General features: G+C 46.5%; 1 protein-coding gene across 4 annotated transcripts in view; it reads right to left on the reverse strand.

Moving 5' to 3' along the window:
• The window catches only part of LOC138970420 (cysteine and glycine-rich protein 1-like), a 50639-nt gene that overhangs the window by 15212 nt on the left and 9724 nt on the right, over positions 1 to 25703 (reverse strand). For all 4 annotated transcript variants that reach the window (XM_070342873.1, XM_070342870.1, XM_070342871.1 and 1 more), the window contains exons 2-3: positions 5842 to 5973; positions 1192 to 1357 (exon numbers count right to left, since the gene is read on the reverse strand). In XM_070342873.1, the coding sequence (XP_070198974.1) occupies positions 1192 to 1357; positions 5842 to 5956 (281 nt within the window). In that variant the 5' untranslated portion in view covers positions 5957 to 5973. The remainder of the gene's footprint in view (positions 1 to 1191; positions 1358 to 5841; positions 5974 to 25703) is intronic.

A 25703-nucleotide genomic window follows, 5' to 3' on the forward strand; every position in this document is an offset into this window, starting at 1 on the left:
GTAACCCATGTTGGTGTCCCCAGTAACCCAAGCCGGTGTCCAGTAACCCATGTTGGTGTCCAGTAACCCATGTTGGTGTCCCCAGTAACCCATGTTGGTGTCCAGTAACCCATGTTGGTGTCCAGTAACCCATGTTGGTGTCCCCAGTAACCCATGTTGGTGTCCAGTAACCCAAGCCGGTGTCCCCAGCAGTAACCCATGTTGGTGTCCAGTAACCCATGTTGGTGTCCAGTAACCCATGTTGGTGTCCCCAGTAACCCATGTTGGTGTCCAGTAACCCATGTTGGTGTCCAGTAACCCATGTTGGTGTCCCCAGTAACCCATGTTGGTGTCCCCAGTAACCCATGTTGGTGTCCAGTACCCCATGTTGGTGTCTAGTACCCCATGTTGGTGTCCCCAGTACCCCATGTTGGTGTCTAGTACCCCATGTTGGTGTCCAGTAACCCGTGTTGGTGTCCCCAGTAACCCATGTTGGTGTCCAGTAACCCATGTTGGTGTCCAGTAACCCATGTTGGTGTCCAGTAACCCATGTTGGTGTCCCCAGTAACCCATGTTGGTGTCCAGTAACCCATGTTGGTGTCCAGTAACCCATGTTGGTGTCCCCAGTAACCCACGTTGGTGTCCCTAGTAACCCATGTTGGTGTCCAGTAACCCATGTTGGTGTCTAGTACCCCATGTTGGTGTCCCCAGTAACCCATGTTGGTGTCCCCAGTAACCCATGTTGGTGTCCAGTAACCCATGTTGGTGTCCCCAGTAACCCATGTTGGTGTCCCCAGTAACCCATGTTGGTGTCCAGTAACCCATGTTGGTGTCCCCAGTAACCCATGTTGGTGTCCAGTAACCCATGTTGGTGTCCCCAGTAACCCATGTTGGTGTCCCCAGTAACCCATGTTGGTGTCCCCAGTAACCCATGTTGGTGTCCAGTACCCCATGTTGGTGTCCCCAGTAACCCATGTTGGTGTCCCCAGTAACCCATGTTGGTGTCCCCAGTAACCCATGTTGGTGTCCAGTAACCCATGTTGGTGTCCAGTAACCCATGTTGGTGTCCCCAGTAACCCATGTTGGTGTCCAGTACCCCATGTTGGTGTCCCCAGTAACCCATGTTGGTGTCCCTAGTAACCCATGTTGGTGTCCAGTAACCCATGTTGGTGTCCAGTAACCCATGTTGAACCACAGCTGAAGATGACTCACTGTGGCGCTGACTCCCCGCCGTGACCAGCGTCGCAGGACAGACCGGCGCCGCCCGCAGCAAACCCGTAGCCCTGGGGTCCAAACTGCTTGCGGTAACAGGCGTTGCAGTAGATTTCCCTGTCGTGGTCATTGCTGTTGGTGCTATCCAATGATTTGCTACAGTCCACTGAAAGTCAAACACACAAAAACACTGATGTCAAGTCAACAATACTGCCAGTAGAATGCACACTATCACTGATGTCAAGTCAACAATACTGCCAGTAGAACACACACTATCACTGATGTCATGTCAACAACACTGCCAGTAAAACACACACCATCACTGATGTCATGTCAACAATACTGCCAGTAGAACGCACACTATCACTGTTATGTCAACAATACTGCCAGTAGAACACACACCATCACTGATGTCATGTCAACAATACTGCCAGTAGAACACACACCACCACTGATATCAACACACAGAGACAGCCGGTAGAAAGGTCTCACCTCACTTGAGACACACACAGACACAGCCAGTAGAAAGGTCTCACCTCACTTGAGACACACACACAGAGACAGCCAGTAGAAAGGTCTCACCACACTTGAGACACACACAGACACACAGAGACAGCCAGTAGAAAGGTATCACCACACTTGAGACACACACACACAGAGACAGCCAGTTGAAGGGCCTCACCACACTTGATACACACACACACACAGACACAGCCAGTTGAAGGGCCTCACCACACTTGAGACACACACACACAGAGACAGCCAGCTGAAGGGCCTCACCACACTTGATACACACACACACACAGACACAGCCAGTTGAAGGGCCTCACCACACTTGAGACACACACACACAGAGACAGCCAGCTGAAGGGCCTCACCACACTTGAGACACACACACAGACACAGTCAGTAGAAAGGTCTCAACACACTTGAGACACACACACACACACAGCCAGTAGAAAGGTCTCACCACACTTAAGACACACACACACACACACACACACACACACACACACACACACACACACACACACAGACAGCCAGTTGAAAGGTCTCACAACACTTGAGACACACACACACACACACACAGACACAGCCAGTTGAAGGGCCTCACCACACTTGAGACACACACACACACACACACACACACACACACACACACACACACACACACACACACACACACACAGCCAGTAGAAAGGTCTCACCACACTTAAAGACACACACACACACAAAGACAGCCAGTTGAAAGGTCTCACAACACTTGAGACACACACATACACACACACACACACACACACACACACACACACACACACACACACACACACAGCCAGCCAGTAGAAAGGTCTCACCACACTTGAGACACACACAAACACAGCCAGTAGAAAGGTCTCACCACACTTGAAACACACACAGACACACAGAGACAGCCAGTTGAAAGGTATCACCACACTTGAGACACACACAGACCCACAGAGACAGCCAGTTGAAAGGTATCACCACACTTGAGACACACACAGACACACAGAGACAGCCAGTTGAAAGGTATCACCACACTTGAGACACACACAGACACACAGAGACAGCCAGTTGAAAGGTATCACAACACTTGAGACACACACAGACACACAGAGACAGCCAGTTGAAAGGTCTCACAACACTTGATACACACACAGACACAGCCAGTTGAAAGGTCTCACCACACTTGAGACACACACACACACACAAACAGACAGCCAGTTGAAAGGTCTCACCATGTACCACACTTGAAACATGCAGAGACAATCAGTAGAAAGATCTCACCACACTTGAGACACACACAGACACAGCCGGTAGAAAGGTCTCACCACACTTGAGACACACACAGAAACAGCCAGTTGAAAAGTCTCACCACACTTGAGACACACACAGAGACAGCCAGTTGAAAGGTCTCACCACACTTGACACATACAGACACAGCCGGTAGAAGGTCTCACCACACTTGACACATACAGACACAGCCGGTAGAAAGGTCTCACCACACTTGAGACACACACAGAGACAGCCAGTAGAAAGGTCTCACCACACTTGAGACACACACAGACACAGCCGGTAGAAAGGTCTCACCACACTTGAGACACACACAGAGACAGCCAGTAGAAAGGTCTCACCACACTTGAGACACACACAGACACAGCCGGTAGAAAGGTCTCACCACACTTGAGACACACACAGAGACAGCCAGTTGAAAAGTCTCACCACACTTGAGACACACACAGACACAGCCGGTAGAAAGGTCTCACCACACTTGAGACACACACAGAGACAGCCAGTAGAAAGGTCTCACCACACTTGACACACACAGAGACAGCCAGTAGAAAGGTCTCACCACACTTGAGACACACACAGAGACAGCCAGTAGAAAGGTCTCACCACACTTGAGACACACACAGAGACAGCCAGTAGAAAGGTCTCACCACACTTGAGACACACACAGACCCACAGAGACAGCCAGTTGAAAGGTATCACCACACTTGAGACACACACAGACACACAGAGACAGCCAGTTGAAAGGTATCACCACACTTGATACACACACACACAGACACAGCCAGTTGAAGGGCCTCACCACACTTGAGACACACACACACAGAGACAGCCAGTTGAAGGGCCTCATCACACTTGAGACACACACACACACAGAGACAGACAGTTGAAGGGCCTCACCACACTTGAGACACACACACACAGAGACAGCCAGTTGAAGGGCCTCACCACACTTGATACACACACACACACAGACACAGCCGGTAGAAAGGTCTCACCACACTTGAGACACACACACAGACACAGTCAGTAGAAAGGTCTCAACACACTTGAGACACACACACACACACACAGACACACACACACACACACACAGACAGCCAGTTGAAAGGTCTCACAACACTTGAGACACACACACACACACACACAGCCAGTAGAAAGGTCTCACCACACTTGAGACACACACACACACACACATACACACACACACACACACACACACACAGCCAGTAGAAAGGTCTCACCACACTTAAAGACACACACACACACAAAGACAGCCAGTTGAAAGGTCTCACAACACTTGAGACACACACACACACACACACACACACACACACACACACACACACACACACAGACACAGTCAGTAGAAAGGTCTCACCACACTTGAGACACACACAAACACAGCCAGTAGAAAGGTCTCACCACACTTGAAACACACACAGACACACAGAGACAGCCAGTTGAAAGGTATCACCACACTTGAGACACACACAGACCCACAGAGACAGCCAGTTGAAAGGTATCACCACACTTGAGACACACACAGACACACAGAGACAGCCAGTTGAAAGGTATCACCACACTTGAGACACACACAGACACACAGAGACAGCCAGTTGAAAGGTATCACAACACTTGAGACACACACAGACACACAGAGACAGCCAGTTGAAAGGTCTCACAACACTTGATACACACACAGACACAGCCAGTTGAAAGGTCTCACCACACTTGAGACACACACACACACACACACAGAGACAGCCAGTTGAAAGGTCTCACCATGTACCACACTTGAAACATGCAGAGACAATCAGTAGAAAGATCTCACCACACTTGAGACACAGCCGGTAGAAAGGTCTCACCACACTTGAGACACACACAGAAACAGCCAGTTGAAAAGTCTCACCACACTTGAGACACACACAGAGACAGCCAGTTGAAAGGTCTCACCACACTTGACACATACAGACACAGCCGGTAGAAAGGTCTCACCACACTTGAGACACACAGAGAGACAGCCAGTAGAAAGGTCTCACCACACTTGACACATACAGACACAGCCGGTAGAAAGGTCTCACCACACTTGAGACACACACAGAGACAGCCAGTAGAAAGGTCTCACCACACTTGAGACACACACAGACACAGCCGGTAGAAAGATCTCACTAAACTTGAGACACACACAGAGACAGCCAGTAGAAAGGTCTCACCACACTTGAGACACACACAGACACAGCCGGTAGAAAGGTCTCACCACACTTGAGACACACACAGACAGCCAGTTGAAAAGTCTCACCACACTTGACACATACAGACACAGCCGGTAGAAAGGTCTCACCACACTTGAGACACACACAGAGACAGCCAGTAGAAAGGTCTCACCACACTTGACACACACAGAGACAGCCAGTAGAAAGGTCTCACCACACTTGAGACACACACAGAGACAGCCAGTAGAAAGGTCTCACCACACTTGAGACACACACAGAGACAGCCAGTAGAAAGGTCTCACCACACTTGAGACACACACAGAGACAGCCAGTAGAAAGGTCTCACCACACTTGAGACACACACAGACAGTCAGTAGAAAGGTCTCACCACACTTGAGACACACACACACAGACAGCCAGTAGAAAGGTCTCACCACACTTGAGACACACACACACACACAGACAGCCAGTTGAAAGATCTCACCATGTACCACACTTGAGACACACACAGAGACAGCTGGGAGAAAGGTCTCACCACACTTGAGATACACACAGACACAGCCGGTAGAAAGATCTCACCACATTTGAGACACACACACAGAGACAGCCAGTAGAAAGGTCTCACCACACTTGAGACAGGCAATGTGGTACTTGCGACCCAAGGCTCGGCGCTCCTCGGCAAAGTAGACAGTCTTGTCACAGCGCGGGCACTTCTCTCCCCCTCCTAGTGTTTGTGGCATGGTGATCTTGGTTAGTTCTGTCAACATAGCACAATGCATGGTGATCTTGGTTAGTTCTGTCAACATAGCACAATGCATGGTGATCTTGGTTAGTTCTGTCAACATAGCACAATGCTTATGGTACAGTGTCTGTGGCATGGTGATCTTGGTTAGTTCTGTCAACATAACACAATGCTTATGGTACAGTGTCTGTGGCATGGTGATCTTGGTTAGTTCTGTCAACATAGCACAATGCATGGTGATCTTGGTTAGTTCTGTCAACATAGCACAATGCTTAAGGTACAGTGTCTGTGGCATGGTGATCTTGGTTAGTTCTGTCAACATAACACAATGCTTATGGTACAGTGTCTGTGGCATGGTGATCTTGGTTAGTTCTGTCAACATAACACAATGCTTATGGTACAGTGTCTGTGGCATGGTGATCTTGGTTAGTTCTGTCAACATAACACAATGCTTATGGTACAGTGTCTGTGGCATGGTGATCTTGGTTAGTTCTGTCAACATAGCACTTGTAATGCATGGTGATCTTGGTTAGTTCTGTCAACATAGCACAATGCTTATGGTACAGTGTCTGTGGCATGGTGATCTTGGTTAGTTCTGTCAACATAGCACAATGCTTATGGTACAGTGTCTGTGGCATGGTGATCTTGGTTAGTTCTGTCAACATAGCACAATGCTTATGGTACAGTGTCTGTGGCATGGTGATCTTGGTTAGTTCTGTCAACATAGCACAATGCTTATGGTACAGTGTCTGTGGCATGGTGATCTTGGTTAGTTCTGTCAACATAGCACAATGCTTATGGTACAGTGTCTGTGGCATGGTGATCTTGGTTAGTTCTGTCAACATAGCACTTGTAATGCATGGTGATCTTGGTTAGTTCTGTCAACATAACACAATGCTTATGGTACAGTGTCTGTGGCATGGTGATCTTAGTTCTGTCAACATAACAATGCTTATGGTACAGTGTCTGTGGCATGGTGATCTTGGTTAGTTCTGTCAACATAGCACTTGTAATGCATGGTGATCTTGGTTAGTTCTGTCAACATAGCACAATGCTTATGGTACAGTGTCTGTGGCATGGTGATCTTGGTTAGTTCTGTCAACATAGCACAATGCTTATGGTACAGTGTCTGTGGCATGGTGATCTTGGTTAGTTCTGTCAACATAACACAATGCTTATGGTACAGTGTCTGTGGCATGGTGATCTTGGTTAGTTCTGTCAACATAACACAATGCTTATGGTACAGTGTCTGTGGCATGGTGATCTTGGTTAGTTCTGTCAACATAGCACAATGCTTATGGTACAGTGTCTGTGGCATGGTGACCTTGGTTAGTTCTGTCAACATAGCACAATGCTTATGGTACAGTGTCTGTGGCATGGTGATCTTGGTTAGTTCTGTCAACATAGCACAATGCTTATGGTACAGTGTCTGTGGCATGGTGATCTTGGTTAGTTCTGTCAACATAACACAATGCTTATGGTACAGTGTCTGTGGCATGGTGATCTTGGTTAGTTCTGTCAACATAGCACAATGCTTATGGTACAGTGTCTGTGGCATGGTGATCTTGGTTAGTTCTGTCAACATAACACAATGCTTATGGTACAGTGTCTGTGGCATGGTGATCTTGGTTAGTTCTGTCAACATAGCACTTGTAATGCATGGTGATCTTGGTTAGTTCTGTCAACACAACACAATTCTTGTGCTAATGCTTATTCATTAGTACACTGCTCGTGTATTCAGTAACCACAGCCAGTGTGATGTATGGTGAGACCAGAGGTTGTCCATACGAGGGGGACTCATTATATTTTGCAACCTGGGCAAACTAATTAAGTCACTACTTTATCTTTTTCATAACATCAAAGACCAGTTTTGGGAAGACTTGTGACAACAAAAATTACTTGATTCCATGCAACCGTTTCCATGTAATGCGATAAAATGTCCAGTAAGGGTGATGGGTCTCCTGCCAGCAGTGTTGACCTTTCGCAAAGAGATTTTAGAGCTATGATGTATACCGAGCAACAAAAGAAACGCGAAAAAATTCTGCAATGTTTGATTGACAAAATCTCGAACAATTATAGAGTTAGAATTATCAAACCACAAAAGTTTGATGAAGGCATGTTTGACCTAGCTGTTGTGTGATTATTTTGATGCTGCGACTGTTTCAACACACGGGACAAGCAGGTTTAACGTTAACGAAGTTTTGGAGGTCTCGCTCAGTCAGTCTTCATCGCGCTCTCTGGCCACTGATCGGACACTGGTGGCTTCCAATGATGTTCCTGGTAGTGTCAGTGGCTGTATTGAATCGATCTCGAAGACGTTTTGGCAGGAAATTGCGATCTTGTCTTATTTGGGGTAATGCGAAAAATCCACCGCGTTGCATAACTGCAGTGCTTCCAATGTCAACAGAACATTGCTGAAGGTGATAGACTGTTGACATATGCACGTTTAAAGCACATGCCAGCGCTTCTGGATCATCCCCAGCTTTAAATCGACCTGGCATTTTGGTGGTGTCAATCTTGGCATCCTGGCTGTTTCACTAGTGAGACTGGCAGCAAGCGGGCCATGGTCTATTTTGGTTGCTAATGCATTAGTGAACATATCTCACACATCGGATTTCTCCTGCTCCACTTGCACGTGCTGCGATCGCGCATTATGTGTTTAACGTTAAACCTGCTTGTCCCGTGTGTTAAAACAGTCACACTCACAGCATCAAAATAATCACACAAAAGCAAGGTCAAACATGCCTTCATTGTTTGTTTGTTTGTTTGTTTATTTGTTGCTTAACGTCCAGCCGACTACGCAGAGCCATATCAGGACGAGGAAGGGGGGGATGAAGGGGGCCACTTGTCAAGCGATTCCTGTTTACAAATGCACTAACCCATTACTTGTGTCCCAGCAGGCTTTAGTAAAACTAAATTAATACCTACTGGAAGATTACCAGTTTCCAGTATGTTAAAATAGGCTTAACCTATCTACTGCTGGACTTACATCAGAACACTAACAGATTAAACTATACATGAATCGCAAGACAAGCGGCAAGAGAAGAGATTTTTGGAAAAATACAGGTGAATGAGCAAGAAGGCAGAAAAAAGAAAAGAATTCATGAAGAAAAAGAGAGCATGACAGGAAAGAAGAACCAAAAATCTACCTAACACTGCAAACTAGAAAGCTCCTGCGGTTCCAAAAACAGGAGGGGCCTTTAATTTCATAACCGCAGTGCCCCACTGCGGGAAAACATGCCTTCATCAAACTTTTGTGGTTTAATAATTTTAACTCTATAATTGTTGGAGAATTTGTCAATCAAACAATGACGAATTTTTTCGCGTTTCTTTTGTTGCTCGGTATATTATGGCTACTGCCAGGGAAACTTTTGTCAAGGGTGCTTTTTAAGTTTAAAATACTGTTTTGGAAATCAATCTCCATCAAACCACTGTTTTCATGTGGATTACTGACGCTGACCGTTGTGATCAAATGGCAACAATCTCCATCAAACCACTGTTTTCATGTGGATTACTGACGCGTGGACGTTAAAAAACGTTGACCGTTGTAATCAAATGGCAACAATCGATACCCCAGAAAACAGGGTAGAGTCCCTGCATGTTGAGAAAGACCCAAACATGATATACGCTGAAATACATAATAGAATGAAGATTTAATCGGGAAGTCTCACTTGTAGTTTTCAGGGCTGTTGTGGCGTGAGAAAACGTTGTGACCGTTGGGTGCCCCATAACCTTAGTGAAGAGCAATCGCCGGGTAGGGTGGACTGGTGCACCCATATATGCTATGAAAATTTGGGACATCGTAACAGAAGACCAAACATGGGAAAACCATTAGGACCCAAAAATGACGGTGTGGGTCTTCCTAGATGAGAACCAACCCGTAAAATTCTTTGCAAAATCCGGCCACGTTGCCACCATATCACTTGAGGAGAGACAACCGATAACTGCTGACTGGTATGTCAGCCACAGTAAAGCAGTTCCAGAACACCGAAGATGCCCGAGCATTGCCGAGGGCGTTAATTTTGACATACCCCAGTCAACGTGTTGGGGTGTCATGGACAGCTGGTTTATAAGAGGATGGTACAATGTGTTGGGGTGTTATGGACAGCTGGTTTAAGAGGATGGTACAATGTGTTGGGGTGTCATGAACAGCTGGTTTAAGAGGATGGTACAATGTGTTGGGGTGTCATGGACAGCTGGTTTAAGAGGATGGTACAGTGTGGTGGGGTGTCATGGACAGCTGGTTTAAGAGGATGGTACAATGTGTTGGGGTGTCATGGACAGCTGGTTTATAAGAGGATGGTACAATGTGTTGGGGTGTCATGGACAGCTGGTTTAAGAGGATGGTACAATGTGTTGGGGTGTCATGGACAGCTGGTTTATAAGAGGATGGTACAATGTGTTGGGGTGTTATGGACAGCTGGTTTATAAGAGGATGGTACAATGTGTTGGGGTGTCATGGACAGCTGGTTTAAGAGGATGGTACAACGTGTTGGGGTGTCATGGACAGCTGGTTTAAGAGGATGGTACAATGTGTTGGGGTGTCTGATGGACAGCTGGTTTAAGAGGATGGTACAATGTGTTGGGGTGTCATGGACAGCTGGTTTAAGAGGATGGTACAATGTGTTGGGGTGTCATGGACAGCTGGTTTAAGAGGATGGTACAATGTGTTGGGGTGTCATGGACAGCTGGTTTAAGAGGATGGTACAACGTGTTGGGGTGTCATGGACAGCTGGTTTAAGAGGATGGTACAGTGTGGTGGGGTGTCATGGACAGCTGGTTTAAGAGGATGGTACAATGTGTACACGCTGAGGAGGGATTTTTCCAAAAACTGGAGGAGACAGATTGGCTGTAAGTGTTGTAGAAAACACAGGTTGCAAAACATAATGAGTGGCCCTCGTACCAAGCCACTCAGTTAGATGGAGAAAGCATCGCCTGTTTTTGGTGTCACCGCAATTCGCCATCTTGGATCAGCATCTGGGCCCCACCACCTCATTTCTCTACACATTTACAACTAAATGTTGTTTTGGTTTTCGCACGTTATATATATATATATATCCCATGACCTCCCTTCTTTGTCTCTGTTACTTCAGTATGGGTATATATGTTGTATTTTTATAGCTCAATAAATACATCATGGACTCCAAAAAATATATGATAGTGCAGATTCCGATTTGGGCAAAGAACTACTTTCCTCCCGACCTTTGACCTCGCGCCGAACAATGTGACACATTTGTATGAAGTTCCAAAATCGTATCGCACGGCTTAGAAAACCATATCAGTTGCATGCAAACATGAATCTCGGAACTGATCTGATGTATGGGATGCAATAAACAAACGTTTCTTTCATTATGAAAGCAATGCAGGTCGAAAAAAACCAACATTTAGCTTACAAGATACACAGATGCTTGCGAACGATCGAACCTCTGTTTGCTATCCATGTGTCAACAAGCATCGCTACCATAGGAATAATCCCAAAAAGAATATGCAACACAACAGAAAGAAAATGTGTTCCCTCAATACTGTTTCGAACGTTTTCTCCGTGTCCCTGTCTACTGCAGACCGGTTTACAAGAACAAAAACCAAAACAAAACAATGTCTCCCTTGCACCCGGACAGCACACAGATAAAAACTAGAGTTTAAGCTGGCGCAACCTTAATCCAATCAGAAATATGCTTAAAGGTAGATTGTAATACACTCTTAATTGCTTTGCTGCTAAAGAGTTCTATCCGCAGTTTTATTAACCCGTGCATAACACTAGTTTGAACAGTCGAACACCACTGATCACAATGCCAATGGTTGCGAACCAAAACAAAAAAACGAGTACCCTCCCTTGCATCGTACCAGACGACTGGTTTATCTACCGAGACGCGTCCTTTGGCTTCGCTTCGTTATCACGTATTTGCGAGCAAGTCTACTCTTTTGCCTGGCTCTGCAGTAAGTCCACATTGGCGATGAAGGTATCTAAGAACTTAACATGTGTGTATTTTTCCGTAATCCAGTCATATTCTTTCAAAATGCAATCAATCGGCGGTGACAGACTTGGGTCCTGTTTTCCTCACACCCATACCAGTTTAGGTTCATGCAAACACACTCGCAAAACAGTTTATCACGTAGATACATTTCAAATAGGGAGCAAATGGTTAAATCTACATGTGTTCCCTAAAATTTGCTTCTCTGTCAATAAGTCTAATTGTATAATAATACGTTCGAAAAAAACAACGTGGAATCGATTCTGAATCGAGTAAGCCAAATGGGGGCCAAACCGGTTTCCCCGTTCCGCCGACCTGAAACGCAAAAGAATTGTGCGCTTCAACTAAATGGATTTCTATACGACTTCATTACTTTCTTGCAACTTATGAACCTTTACTTAAAGCTTTTAAACGGTCTGAAAGTAGTGTTACCGCGTACTTATAGATGCACTCATTCGTTTTATTTTTTCAGCGACGGTCACTTAGTTTAAGGTTGCAAAAGGGCCAAGTCTCGCTGGCAACACTGTTTCACACTCCACAGATCGCAACAGTGCCGCTAGTAGTCTACACTTTGTGTTTGATGGTAGAATGGGATATACAGATTACAACACTCGTGGTTTTTTATATGGCTTGTATTTCAGTCAAGACCCAGCGGGAATATCAATCGAGAGCCACTCGCCAGAGGCTCGTGCCTCCCGATGATATTCATCCGCTGGGTCTTGACTGAAATACAAGCCATATAAAAAACCACTCGTGTTGTAACCTATACATATATAATAATATCCGTCCAGGTTCATTTAATTTAAATATGTCTAGAGCACTACTTCATAATCATATGCACACCTTTGCACTAATGTGATTGTGAATCAGAACTAACCCAAATAGTGCTGTGGAGTGTGATAGATCATGGACAAAGATGAATACCCTCACAGGCCAAAAAAACGCACCCAAATCACTCAACTTGAATACAGTGGAAACGCCCTTTTAAAAGGGGGGAGACCCAAATCACTCAACTTGAATACAGTGGAAACGCCCTTTTAAAAGGGGGGAGACTCAAATCACTCAACTTGAATACAGTGGAAACGCCCTGTTAAAAGGGGGGAGACCCAAATCACTCAACTTGAATACAGTGGAAACGCCCTGTTAAAAGGGGGGAGACCCAAATCACTCAACTTGAATACAGTGGAAACGCCCTTTTAAAAGGGGGGAGACCCAAATCACTCAACTTGAATACAGTGGAAACGCCCTTTTAAAAGGGGGGAGACCCAAATCACTCAACTTGAATACAGTGGAAACGCCCTTTTAAAAGGGGGGAGACCCAAATCACTCAACTTGAATACAGTGGAAACGCCCTGTTAAAAGGGGGGAGACCCAAATCACTCAACTTGAATACAGTGGAAACGCCCTGTTAAAAGGGGGGAGACTCAACTTGAATACAGTGGTAAAAGGGAGACTTAAAATGGGGGTACATTTACAGAGATAATGAACAGAAAGTCTGAGAAAACAGGGTCTTAAAATGGACTTGAACTCAGGGAGTCTTAAATTGGGGGTCTTAAAAGGGGGGTTCCACTGTATATGGCCAAGAATCTGTTAAGGAGTCTAAAAAGTGTTACCATTCTTATACTCTTTTAAACCTCCTTAAATTTACATGAATAAACATCTCGGTATTCCTGTCCTTCAATTGCAGCATTTTATTTTCCAGTCAAGTGTTCGGTTTATCAAATATTTGCAGATAAAGCACAAATGACTGTATGTTACATTTACACCATAACATAATTTTAAGGTGCTGTCATTTTCTTAGGTTCAGCTTTAGGCAACTCTTTCACTATCCAATGGCTTGATGGCTGAATGTAGAGTTGATCTGTACTAAAGCAACACTTGAAAAAAGTTTCTCCTGTCTCAATATAAGCAAAATCATTTATCCGTTCGTTACTTTACACCAAAGCCCAGAATCAAAGATACAATTCAACATTTACCTATTTACACTGTTTTTAAAACAATGAAATTCTCTATGGAAGTGCAGAAAAGGTTCCAGTAAATTTTCATGTCATTTGTTTTGCAAACCTTAACCTCAATCATCAGGTTATTACTTAATTTGAAAAAAGCACGGTCAGCGGTGTAGAAATTATTATCAAATCACCCTCTTTAAATATTTTTACACTATTCTGGTCTGCAGTTTTTTGAGTTACAAACAAGAAATCATAACAAATCCTTTTCATGATAGAATAGTCTGGTTGGTACTCCACTACGGTACCAAATGTTAATTTTACCCATGATCTGTACGTTACTTTACACCAAACAGCAAGTACAAGGTACTTAAAATTTACATTTAATGGGCTATGCTCACATCAGTTAAACAGTATTTCTAACTTGTTTGTTCTATTTTAGCTACCTGTCTCAAGTCAAAATAAAGGGTTAAATTAATGGTTGTGCCTTTTTGGTTGTGTGTACATCTTTACACAAAAGGATGGTGTAAAGTAACATACAGAAGGCTCCGAAGATGTGCAGGTCCATTTGAAGGGTAATTTCTCTTTTATTGAGCTCATAAACCCTCAACAGACTGTTATGTGCTGTTTTTAGCATTATTATGTGCTGCATAATTTTTATGGTCTCAGTAAAAAAACAAGGTGATGTATGTTACATTTACTCCAAAATGTCCCAACAGTGGTCCTTCTGAGGTAAATTTTGTCATTCAGTGTGCTTGTTTTCATGTTGAAACAAAGGTTTGGTCTTGCTGGTTGTTCTTAAGCACTGATAAGTTATCTTCTGTCTCTAAAACAAATTCATTGTCATTTTCAAGTATTCTCAGTATGTACGTTACATTTACACCCTTGTCAGAAGGCCTTAAACGGTCATACACGTAAAAATCCACTCGTGCTAAAAACATGAGTGAACGTGGGAGTCTAAGCCCATGAACGAAGAAGAAGAAGAAGTCAGAAGGCCTCACTTAAGTCTCTCTACAAGCCAACAGGTGCAAGCACTAGGAATCCTGTGACCATAGTTTAACTACCAGGTGTCTGAGGTATAAGAAAACACACACTTTTGTGTATTATGGCATTATTTAAAGACTGTGACAAACTTGTTTGGGCAAGTACATACAATTTCATGTACACCAAACGCATATTTTTAACTTAGAAGTACAATTAAATTACACCAAACACAACTTTTTCGCTCAATTTAAAACAAGAAGGGCAAAGCCCATACGACTCACATGCTTGACCTTGACAAATAACTAAACCTAGCAATGACATCATACACTAAGAACTGCTTTACACATTTTTCCTACCAAAATACATGTGACCTTGACCCAAGGTCAAGGTCATGCAACACAAAGCTGTTAATTCAAGACATAGGAAGTACAATGGTGCTTATTGGCTCTTTCTACCATGAGATATGGTCACTTTTAGTGGTTCACTACCTTATTTTGGTCACATTTCATAAGGGTCAAAGTGACCTTGACCTTGATCATATGTGACCAAATGTGTCTCATGATGAAAGCATAACATGTGCCCCACATAATTTTTAAGTTTGAAACAGTTATCTTCCATAGTTCAGGGTCAAGGTCACTTCAAAATATGTATACAATCCAACTTTGAAGAGCTCCTGTGACCTTGACCTTGAAGCAAGGTAAACCAAACTGGTATCAAAAGATGGGGCTTACTTTGCCCTATATATCATATATAGGTGAGGTATTCAATCTCAAAAACTTCAGAGAAAATGGGAAAAATGTGAAAAATAGCTGTTTTTTAGACAACATTTATGGCCCCTGCGACCTTGACCTTGAAGCAAGGTCAAGATGCTATGTATGGTTTTTTGGGGCCTTGTCATCATACACCATCTTGCCAAATTTGGTACTGATAGACTGAATAGTGTCCAAGAAATATCCAACGTTAAAGTTTTCCGGACGGACGGACGACTCGGGTGAGTACATAGACTCACTTTTGTGAGTCAAAAAATTACAATCATCCTACCTAATGACCTTTCTCTGCAATGATTTTTAAGTAAGTTTGACCAGAAACATCTTTTTAAGATAGTTTCCCTTTTTTCATGATTATTTACACCAAATGTAACATACAGACCAGCTAAAAAAGAACGCTCAAAATCCAAAACCTATGTTCAGATCAAACTTTCATTAATCTAACATATGTTTCTCCATCCATTTCTGGACCTATTAAAAATTAGATTGAGATGATACCCTTATCAGTAACTTGGTTATTCAATGCCCAATGTACCATGTGTTTCGCGTAACGCCTTTGTGTGCCCCAAAAGGTGCTTTTTTTCTTGAACAAAGTCAATTTTCTCAGCATCCAGACGACTGACAGACATAAATTTGGTATGGATAGAATCTGCATGAGGAATACTTCATAATTGTATTGTTTATATTGTAGTCATTTAAAAACAGAATAAAATACAAAGTAATAAAAGTATCCAGAACAGGATTTTTGCATTTGGACACCTTGACAGATTCCTGACCATATATGAAAACAAGCAGCAAGTTACTGTACTTTTATGATCAAGGTAGGATTAATGTAATTGTGTGTGTGTGTGTGTGTGTGTGTGTGTGTGTGTGTGTGTGTGTGTGTGTGTGTGTGTGTGTGTGTGTGTGTGTGTGTGTGTGTGTGTGTGTGTCAATAGCAGAACACAATTGTTGTCATCAGTCCATAGACATTGTCAGTGTCACACAGAGTGCATACTACAGTTGTTGTTGGTGTGTGTGTGTGTGTGTGTGTGTGTGTGTGTGTGTGTGTGTGTGTGTGTGTGATCAATAGCAGAGGGGACAGAGACAATAACAGAGCACAACAGTGGCTGTCCGCGCAGGCCAACATAATCTGCATTCCATGCATGCCTGCCATTCCTGGCACACAGGTAGGGCAGGCCTCAACCCTCAACCCAGCACAGGCAGTAAATGAGTAACATTACTAACACCCACACAGCACTACCACTGCTTGCTGTCACAAGACAGTCACAAGACAGTTACTAACACCCACACAGCACTACCACTGCTTGCTGTCACAAGACAGTCACAAGACAGCTACTGACACCCACACAGCACTACCACTGCTTGCTGTCACAAGACAGTTACAAGACAGCTACTGACACCCACACAGCACCAACACTGCTTGCTGTCACAAGACAGTTACTGACACCCACACAGCACCAACACTGCTTGCTGTTACAAGACAGTCACAAGACAGTTACTGACACCCACACAGCACCAACACTGCTTGCTGTCACAAGACAGTTACTGACACCCACACAGCACTAACACTGCTTGCTGTTGCAAGACAGTCACAAGACAGTTACTGACACCCACACAGCACCAACACTGCTTGCTGTCACAAGACAGTTACAAGACAGTTACTGACACCCACACAGCACTAACACTGCTTGCTGTCACAAGACAGTCACAAGACAGCTACTGACACCCACACAGCACCAACACTGCTTGCTGTCACAAGACAGTCACAAGACAGCTACTGACACCCACACAGCACCAACACTGCTTGCTGTCACAAGACAGTCACAAGACAGTTACTGACACCCACACAGCACACTGCTTGCTGTCACAAGACAGTTACTGACACCCACACAGCACCAACACTGCTTGCTGTCACAAGACAGTTACTGACACCCACACAGCACTACCACTGCTTGCTGTCACAAGACAGTCACAAGACAGTTACTGACACCCACACAGCACCAACACTGCTTGCTGTCACAAGACAGTCACAAGACAGTTACTGACACCCACACAGCACACTGCTTGCTGTCACAAGACAGTCACAAGACAGTTACTGACACCCACACAGCACCAACACTGCTTGCTGTCACAAGACAGTCACAAGACAGTTACTAACACCCACACAGCACTACCACTGCTTGCTGTCACAAGACAGTTACTAACACCCACACAGCACTACCACTGCTTGCTGTCACAAGACAGTTACAAGACAGCTACTGACACCCACACAGCACCAACACTGCTTGCTGTCACAAGACAGTTACAAGACAGCTACTGACACCCACACAGCACCAACACTGCTTGCTGTCACAAGACAGTTACAAGACAGCTACTGACACCCACACAGCACCAACACTGCTTGCTGTTACAAGACAGTCACAAGACAGTTACTAAAACCCACCAGAGACATACATACAGAGATGCGAAGCGAGGGCCGCTCGCGTGAACTCTTAGGCTACGCGGGCCGCGCTCGGTCAGCGTGACCTCGCGCCATCCCGTACTAAGTTGTTGTTCGCTTGCTCTCTGACACCGATTTGAAGTGCTTTTCTGTCATATTTCTTTGGATATATCCAGCTTCAGACGAGAGATATCAGTGTACGGTAAACTTGATTCATATTCTGTAGCTTCAATAGTGTGCACACGAATGCATTTGAGAGGATTGGCTTCCCGAAGTGAGTCAAAAACGGTTCCTTCGGTTCTTGCGGCCATTGTTTCTAAGTCCATTGTGCGTGGATCGAGGCAATGTTTGGGAGCTAATATTTTCTTTTGTGCGAAACTTTGCTTTCCCTTGACTGGCAAATGCATTACTGGTATGTACATTAATCTGTTTGTATAATTTTTGACGCGCTGTAATTAAATTTGATGCTTATAAGTCTCACTCAAGTGGTTCTCGCACATACACTGGCGTGTGGATAAAAAGTTTTTAAGGAGAAATGAGCGAAATTGCTTACTTTAGGATTCATCTTCTAATCACCAAATAATGCAATAGTCTTCTTCTTGTGATTTTCTGTTTCTCTTGAGTGCAAATAATCAACATTTTGCATGTTTTATTATCTATGATTTTCTATGAAACAGTTATAACTCTTTAAAAACACAACAATTGCCAGCTTGGCGCCAGTCATGGGAGGATTACTTGCCCCTGTCGTAGGCGAAGAGTACGCGAACAATTGCCAGCTTGGCGCTAGTGGGAGGATTACTTGCCCCTGCCGTAGGCGAGGATAACGCAAGCGGGAAGACAGCGCTTCGCATCTCTTCTATCTATGTCTCTGAACCCACACAGCACTAACACTGCTGACCACCGGTGAAGGTTAAACTGGGGGTTCTACTGTGGCACCAGGCTAAGCTAGCAGAGCTGTTTACTGTCACATGACTGAGCTGTCTACTGTCACATGACCTAGCTGTCTACTGTCACATGACTGTCCCAGCTGTGTGCTGGTGATACCAATACTGCCTCATAACCAGGCCTGTTAGTGTTACAGCGTTAGTGGTACAGGCTAACAAGACTTGCATGTAAAGGTGGCAATTATTAGAGATTTACTCTGGTAAGGCCAACAGGCATTCTGTGGCGTGAGAAACACCAGTCTGTCACAGAGAGCAAGACTTTAGTCTGCCATTTCTTCATGACCTTGTAACTGTATAAAAAATACTCTGCACTAATTACAAAATTTTATAAGTAAATTTTAATTTAATTAATATACTTACCCAACTCACATATAGCAATTAACTCTAGTTCAGTGCTGGTTACGCTGTACGCGTCCCCTTGGTAACAAGGGAGACCACTCTAAAAAAGAGAGTGACCAATCCCATAAGGCCAGACCAACTACCGGTCCGACTTCCGTATGCGTGCGCATACGCCGCCATTTGTATCATTCCATCGAAGCCCAACTCACTCCCTTTTTTAGTCCCAAATACCACCACAGCGGGGAGGCGGGAGGGATTAAACGATGTGAGTTGGGTAAGTATATTAATTAAATTAAAATTTACTTATAAAATTTTGTATTAAATTACATACACTATACCCAACTCACATATAGCAGATTGCTACTATAGGTGGTGGGTACTTACCAAAATTCAACCACGCAGGACTTGCCCCGCGGCTACCATCGCTGGTAGCGCAGAGCTGCCATCCTGCCTCAGTGAAGCGACGTCCCTGAGGTAAAAGTTTATAAAAACATCCTCTGATCTCCAGTATGCTGATTCTAGCACTTCAGCCAGACGACCAGACTTGAGGACGGCCAAAGAGGCCGCCCAGGCTCTTGACTCATGAGTTCTTGCAGAGGTGAGAGGCAAGACAGCCCTAGACTCTCCTGACTGAGCCTCCCACCAGGCATAAGCCTGCTTGATCAGTGTAGATACCCACTTGGTCAACGTGACCTTCGCAATATCCTTATCCCTAGCTGTGTTTAAGGAAATAAAGAGCAGCTTTTGGGTTTCTGAGCGAATATGCCGAGTTCGTGACAGGTAGAGGCTGAGCGACCGGACGGGACAATTAGCTAGATCTGGATCTCCAGGAGCTAAAACCGTGCTTAACGGCAAGATATGCAAAACAGGCGAAACATGACCGGGCTTCTGATTCTTAGCGAGGAAGCCGGGAATAAATTTGAGAGACAACGAACCATCCTTTTCAAAGGAAATGTCTTTCCCTAGACCGGACAAAGCATGAATTTCGCTACCTCTCCTTGAAGTAGCAAGCAAAGTTAAAAACACGGCCTTGCGAGTCAAATTAAGCAAAGTAGCCGAACGGATGGGCTCAAACTCCCCCGAGGCTAAGAAACGTAAAACCAAAAATAAATCCCAGGCAGGGAGGTGCGATTTAACCCGAGCGGCTGTAAGGGAAGCGCCCTTCAGAACACTAGAGATCACCCCGCCAAGTGAGATCTTACGCCCCAACTGTAAAAGAGTTGAGGATATCGCCGACCTCCTTACTCTAAGGGAAGAGGGAGAACCTCCCTGCTCTGCCAACCACGCAAGGTGGTTGGCTACCTGCATGGACCTTGGTGCAAGGGGATTAACCCCGTTAAGCGCGCACCACCTAGCCCAAGCTGCCCAGTGCGAAGAGTATACCGAAGTTGTAGACTCTCTATGGGCGTGGCGGACGAACTTTACAGTAGACGCAGAGGCCCCCGCCTTAAGCAGAGCGCTTCGGATAGAATCCAGGCGTGAAGGCTCAAGAGCCGCGGATTTTCGTGGGGGATGCCTGACCGAGGCTGCACGAGGTCCCCCTTTTTCACGGCGAGAGGGATCGGAGGCCGAACTGCTAGACGCAGTAGGTCGGGAAACCAGTGCTGGCTTGGCCAAAACGGAGCGACCAGAACCAGCGCTGGCTTCTCTAAGTCTACTTTTCTGAGGACCTTTCCGAGGAGGCAAAACGGAGGGAACGCATACGCTGTCAGGTTTGCCCAACTGATTTCCAAGGCATTCACCCTCCAGGCCAGAGGATCTGGGAAGGGGGAGACAAAGAGAGGGAGCCTTGCTGAAAACCTCGTTGCGAAAAGAACGATCACCGGCTTGTCTATCTGCAACCAGAGACGATCCAGGGATTGGTGTGAGAGGGTCCACTCCGAGTGAACCACCTTGTCCCCCCTGCTCAAACTGTCCGCCAGGACGTTCAGACTTCCCTTCAGGTAAACAGCTGAAAGAAGGATGCCATGAGAGTTGCACCACGTCAGAATGAGGCAGGCTTTGTCTGACAGACTGGGAGACCGTGTCCCCCCCTGCTTGTTCACATACGACGCCACCGTCGTGTTGTCTGTGTGAATCCTGACATGTCTGCCCTCCATCAAGGGCCTGAACGCCCGCAGAGCCATAGAGACTGCCTCCAACTCCAGCAGATTGATGTGAAGGGAGCTTAGTGTTGAGTCCCACACCCCCGACACCATCTGCCCGTCTAGATGAGCCCCCCACCCTGACAGAGAAGCATCCGTAAAGAGCTCCTTCTCTGGCTGAGGGCACACAATGGGAACTCCCTGAAAGAGCACCGGGAGCAGCCACGCGCGAGTGGTCTCCAGAAACCACACCCCAAGAGGGATCTGAACGTTCCAATCCTGGACTGACTGGTCCCACCTTGACTGCAGAGCGACCTGAAACGGCCGTTTGTTCACTCTGCCCAGCGGGATAAGAGTTGCCATAGACTCCATTTGCCCCAGCACCGACGTAAGAACCCGAGCACTGGCCTGATTCTCTCCGTCGAGAGAGCGTATCAGTGCCTGGAGTTTGTCCACTCGTCTCTGAGACGGGCGAACTGACCAGGCCCGCGTATCGAACTCCATGCCCAGATACACAAAACTTTGGGATGGAACCAGTTCCGATTTTGTGCGATTGATCGAGAATCCCAGCTGCGAAGCTTGACTCAGAACCGTCTGAGTATGCAGATCGCAGAGATCCTTTTGCTGGTGCAGGATTAACCAGTCGTCCAGATAGGCTCTTAACCGGACCCCGTCCTTCCTTACAAGAGCGCACAGCTGCCGCACAACCATCGTGAACACCCAAGGGGCTAGCGACAGGCCAAACGGCAGAGCTCTGAACTGATACACTTTGTCCCCCCAGGGGAAGCGTAGCCACTTCCTGTCCGAAACGTGAATGAGGATGTGGAAGTACGCGTCTGTTAAGTCTACAGCCGTCGCCCAGTCCCCCGGACGCAACGCCTCCCGAACAGAGGTAGCCGTCTCCATGGTGAACCGTATTGTTCGTAAGAACTTGTTCAGAGAGGAAAGATCCAAGACCGGCCTCCAAGCCCCCGAGGCTTTTGGTACTACGAACAGCCGCCCGTAATACCCCGGAGACCGCAGATCTATGACCTCCTCTATTGCTCCCTTGAGCAACAGAGCAGTCACTTCCTTTTGAACAGCATCTCGTGCTTCTAGATCCTTTGGCGCCCTGCAGGGCGGGATTATCCTGACCAGAGGAGCCTTCTCCTCTGACCAGAGCAGCCGGAACCCCGAACGCACGATCCCAGTAACCCACTTGCTGTCCACTAATTGTAGCCAGGAAGTGAGGGCCCTGGACGGGCCGCCCGCTACAACAAGCGCGGGGGCTACCGGGACGTGCTGTTCGGGGAAGTTTCATTGGGGGTGAGGCTTGCGCCCCGACCCCCTAGAGCCTCCAAAAGACTGCCCCCTCTTCTGATAGGGCGCTCCACGGCCCCTACCCCTAGAGGCAAAGGACTGTTTATGCGCCTTGCCACCCCCAGAAGAGGAAGCCTGAGGCTTGCTGGCAGCCTGAGTCTGCGTGCTGGACTTGCTCTGCGGCTTCTGGAACCCGTGCTGCGCGATGCGCGCAATCGCAATGTCTCTCGCATCCTGGGTCTCTTTCCGGAGAGCGTCAAGAGAAGATTGACCCAGCAGAGCACCCTCCGAAAAAGGCGAGACCTTCAGACCCTCTATGGTAGCCTTGTCCGAGATCTTAGAACCCGCCAAAAAGGCTGACCTCCTAGACAACACCGCATGGGTGTAAAGCCTTGCCGACAAAGCCATCTGCTCTCTCGTCACTTTAGCCAAAGTAGACAGGAGAGTAGTAGCCACAGCAGGAGAAGCGTCGAACCGAAACTCAAAAGGATCGAGCGAGGACGCAATAGATCGAGAGAGCGACCTCTGTAACGACTCAGAGACAGAGGACAACTCTAGAAGAGACCTACCGGTCTCCTCTATGGCCAACAGAGAACTTTCAGTGCAAGGGACAGGCTTGTCCTTCCTGTAAGCATCCTCTCTTAGACTGGCCAGTTCCGGTGAAACCGGAAGTGCACAAGATGGCAAAGCAAAGGATTCGATCAAGTTGACCGGAAACGGATTCAACCTAAAGCTGTGCGAAGAGGAAGCAGGACGATCCCCCTCTTTCACAACCCAAGGCAACACTTCCTCCGGAACCTCACCATGCTGAGCTAGCAGAGGGACCGGAGCATGCCGTTTACCCTTCAGGGTAGATGCCATCTCAACAGCAATAGTCGGCGATTCCCGAAAGCGGAAGTGAGGCTTCTGCTCCCTCGCACCCCGGAAATCGTCCAGTGCCGAAAGGGGTGGGGCAAGATTCATCTTACTTTCCACCACCCCTTCCGGGAAGAACTTAAACGCCGCTTCCGCTGCCAGTGCCACCATGGCTGGGAGCTTGAAGGGCAAGTTCAGTTGGGTGTCCCCCGGAACGGAAGGAGCACCCTCGTCAGTATCCCCGTCCTGCTCTTGAAAGCAGTCCGGAAACCGACCCTCGGACACACCGTGTTCCGACCAAGGATCGTCACCGACAACTTCCTGCCCCCTGGGCGGAAGAGGACTCAGCACCTCGCCGGCACTCTCTATGAGTTGCGGACCGAGAGCCTTACCCTTTCGCTGATCAGGGCCCAGACCCGCAACCGACCCCCTGTCACAACAGGAGGGGCCAGCCGCGGTATCTGAGCTTTCGCGGTGCAACTTTCGTTGGCCCGCTACTCGCTCCTGACCACGCACACCGCTTTCGCCAGAGAACCCAGCTACTCGCGGTGTCAACATACCTTTGTCAAGTGCGGGCACGTTCAGCAAAGACACCCAGCGTGAGCCACCATCCTGCGGAGCATGAACATCTGCCTGAGTCACAGTAGCAGACGGCCGGGCGGAAGTAGAGGAGGAAGTCAAAGGAGACGACCCGATCCTGGCAAGAGAACAAACATCCGAAACACCGGACGGGAGGGAACGAAGTTCCTCCCTAGTAGAGGAAAGCTCCGACGCTAATGTCGAAACTTGCGCACTAAGTGTCAACAACAGAGAAGCTACCTCCGCATTAGCTAAACCTGGGCAAGGTGTGGAATCCGAAACACCGGAGGCCAAGCCAGAAACATTAACTTTATCTAAGGCAACTTTAGACAGAGGAGGGCTAACATGCTTGTCAGCCAAAACCGGTGACTTAGCGGAAGACGAATCAGAAGTCAAAGACGCGTCAAGTCCAGCGCTCTTACTAGACTTACGCGAAGATTTCCTAGAAGGAGTCGCATCAGCCGAGACCTGTCTCGAACTAGGCTTCTTCAACGCACTATCTTTGAGTGCCGCTTCCGCCATTACAACAACAAACTCACAAAAATTTTCAGTCAAAAAATTTATAAGTTCGAAAGCAGCGACAAACGTCGCTAAAGTTGCGATAAATCAGAAAGATCTCACCCCACACAGCGTAGGAACAGGTGTAAAGCTTCAGGCGGTACCAAGGGGTGCATCCGAAGTCCTAAGACCAAGGTGTAAAGCTGACAACAGCAGGAGCGTACATAAAACGCGACCAGACCCTTGGATCGCTGAGAGTGGAATGATACAAATGGCGGCGTATGCGCACGCATACGGAAGTCGGACCGGTAGTTGGTCTGGCCTTATGGGATTGGTCACTCTCTTTTTTAGAGTGGTCTCCCTTGTTACCAAGGGGACGCGTACAGCGTAACCAGCACTGAACTAGAGTTAATTGCTATATGTGAGTTGGGTATAGTGTATGTAATTTAATACATAATTATGACGAGCTTACCTGAGTAAGTGAAGTCTAATTGTGGTTTTATCGACCACAATGTAGAGAGGAAAGGGATTACGTGAGATAGAACGCGGGAATACGTCACTGTTTAACGACGTGTAAATGGTGCAGAAAAAAGAGAAAGAGAGAGGAAAGGGATAGGGAGGGAAAACGGTTATCAGTATAACTCTGAAGACAACTTAGGGCGAGGCACGTAATCCCTTTCCTCTCTACATTGTGGTCGATAAAACCACAATTAGACTTCACTTACTCAGGTAAGCTCGTCATAATTATGTAATTTTATCTCCCACAATTCCGAGAGGAATGGGTCACGTGAGACTTTAAAGTCTGCAACATTTACACCCTAGCACTGTCGATGAATTGAAATACATATAAACCTACCACAATTCTTCATGACAGAACAGCCTGTCCAAAACTCCTCCCACTGTCCACTGGTTTCTTGTAAAAAGTTGTGAAGGTGTTAGCCCGACGCCAACCAACAGTCTTCAGAATGGTTGCCAGAGGAATTTTACTTGCAGCTTTACTAGATGCAGCAGAACGAGTTGAATGCGGCGTAAATA

The sequence above is a fragment of the Littorina saxatilis genome, linkage group LG7, assembly GCF_037325665.1.
Source record: "Littorina saxatilis isolate snail1 linkage group LG7, US_GU_Lsax_2.0, whole genome shotgun sequence".
NCBI lineage: Eukaryota > Metazoa > Mollusca > Gastropoda > Littorinimorpha > Littorinidae > Littorina > Littorina saxatilis.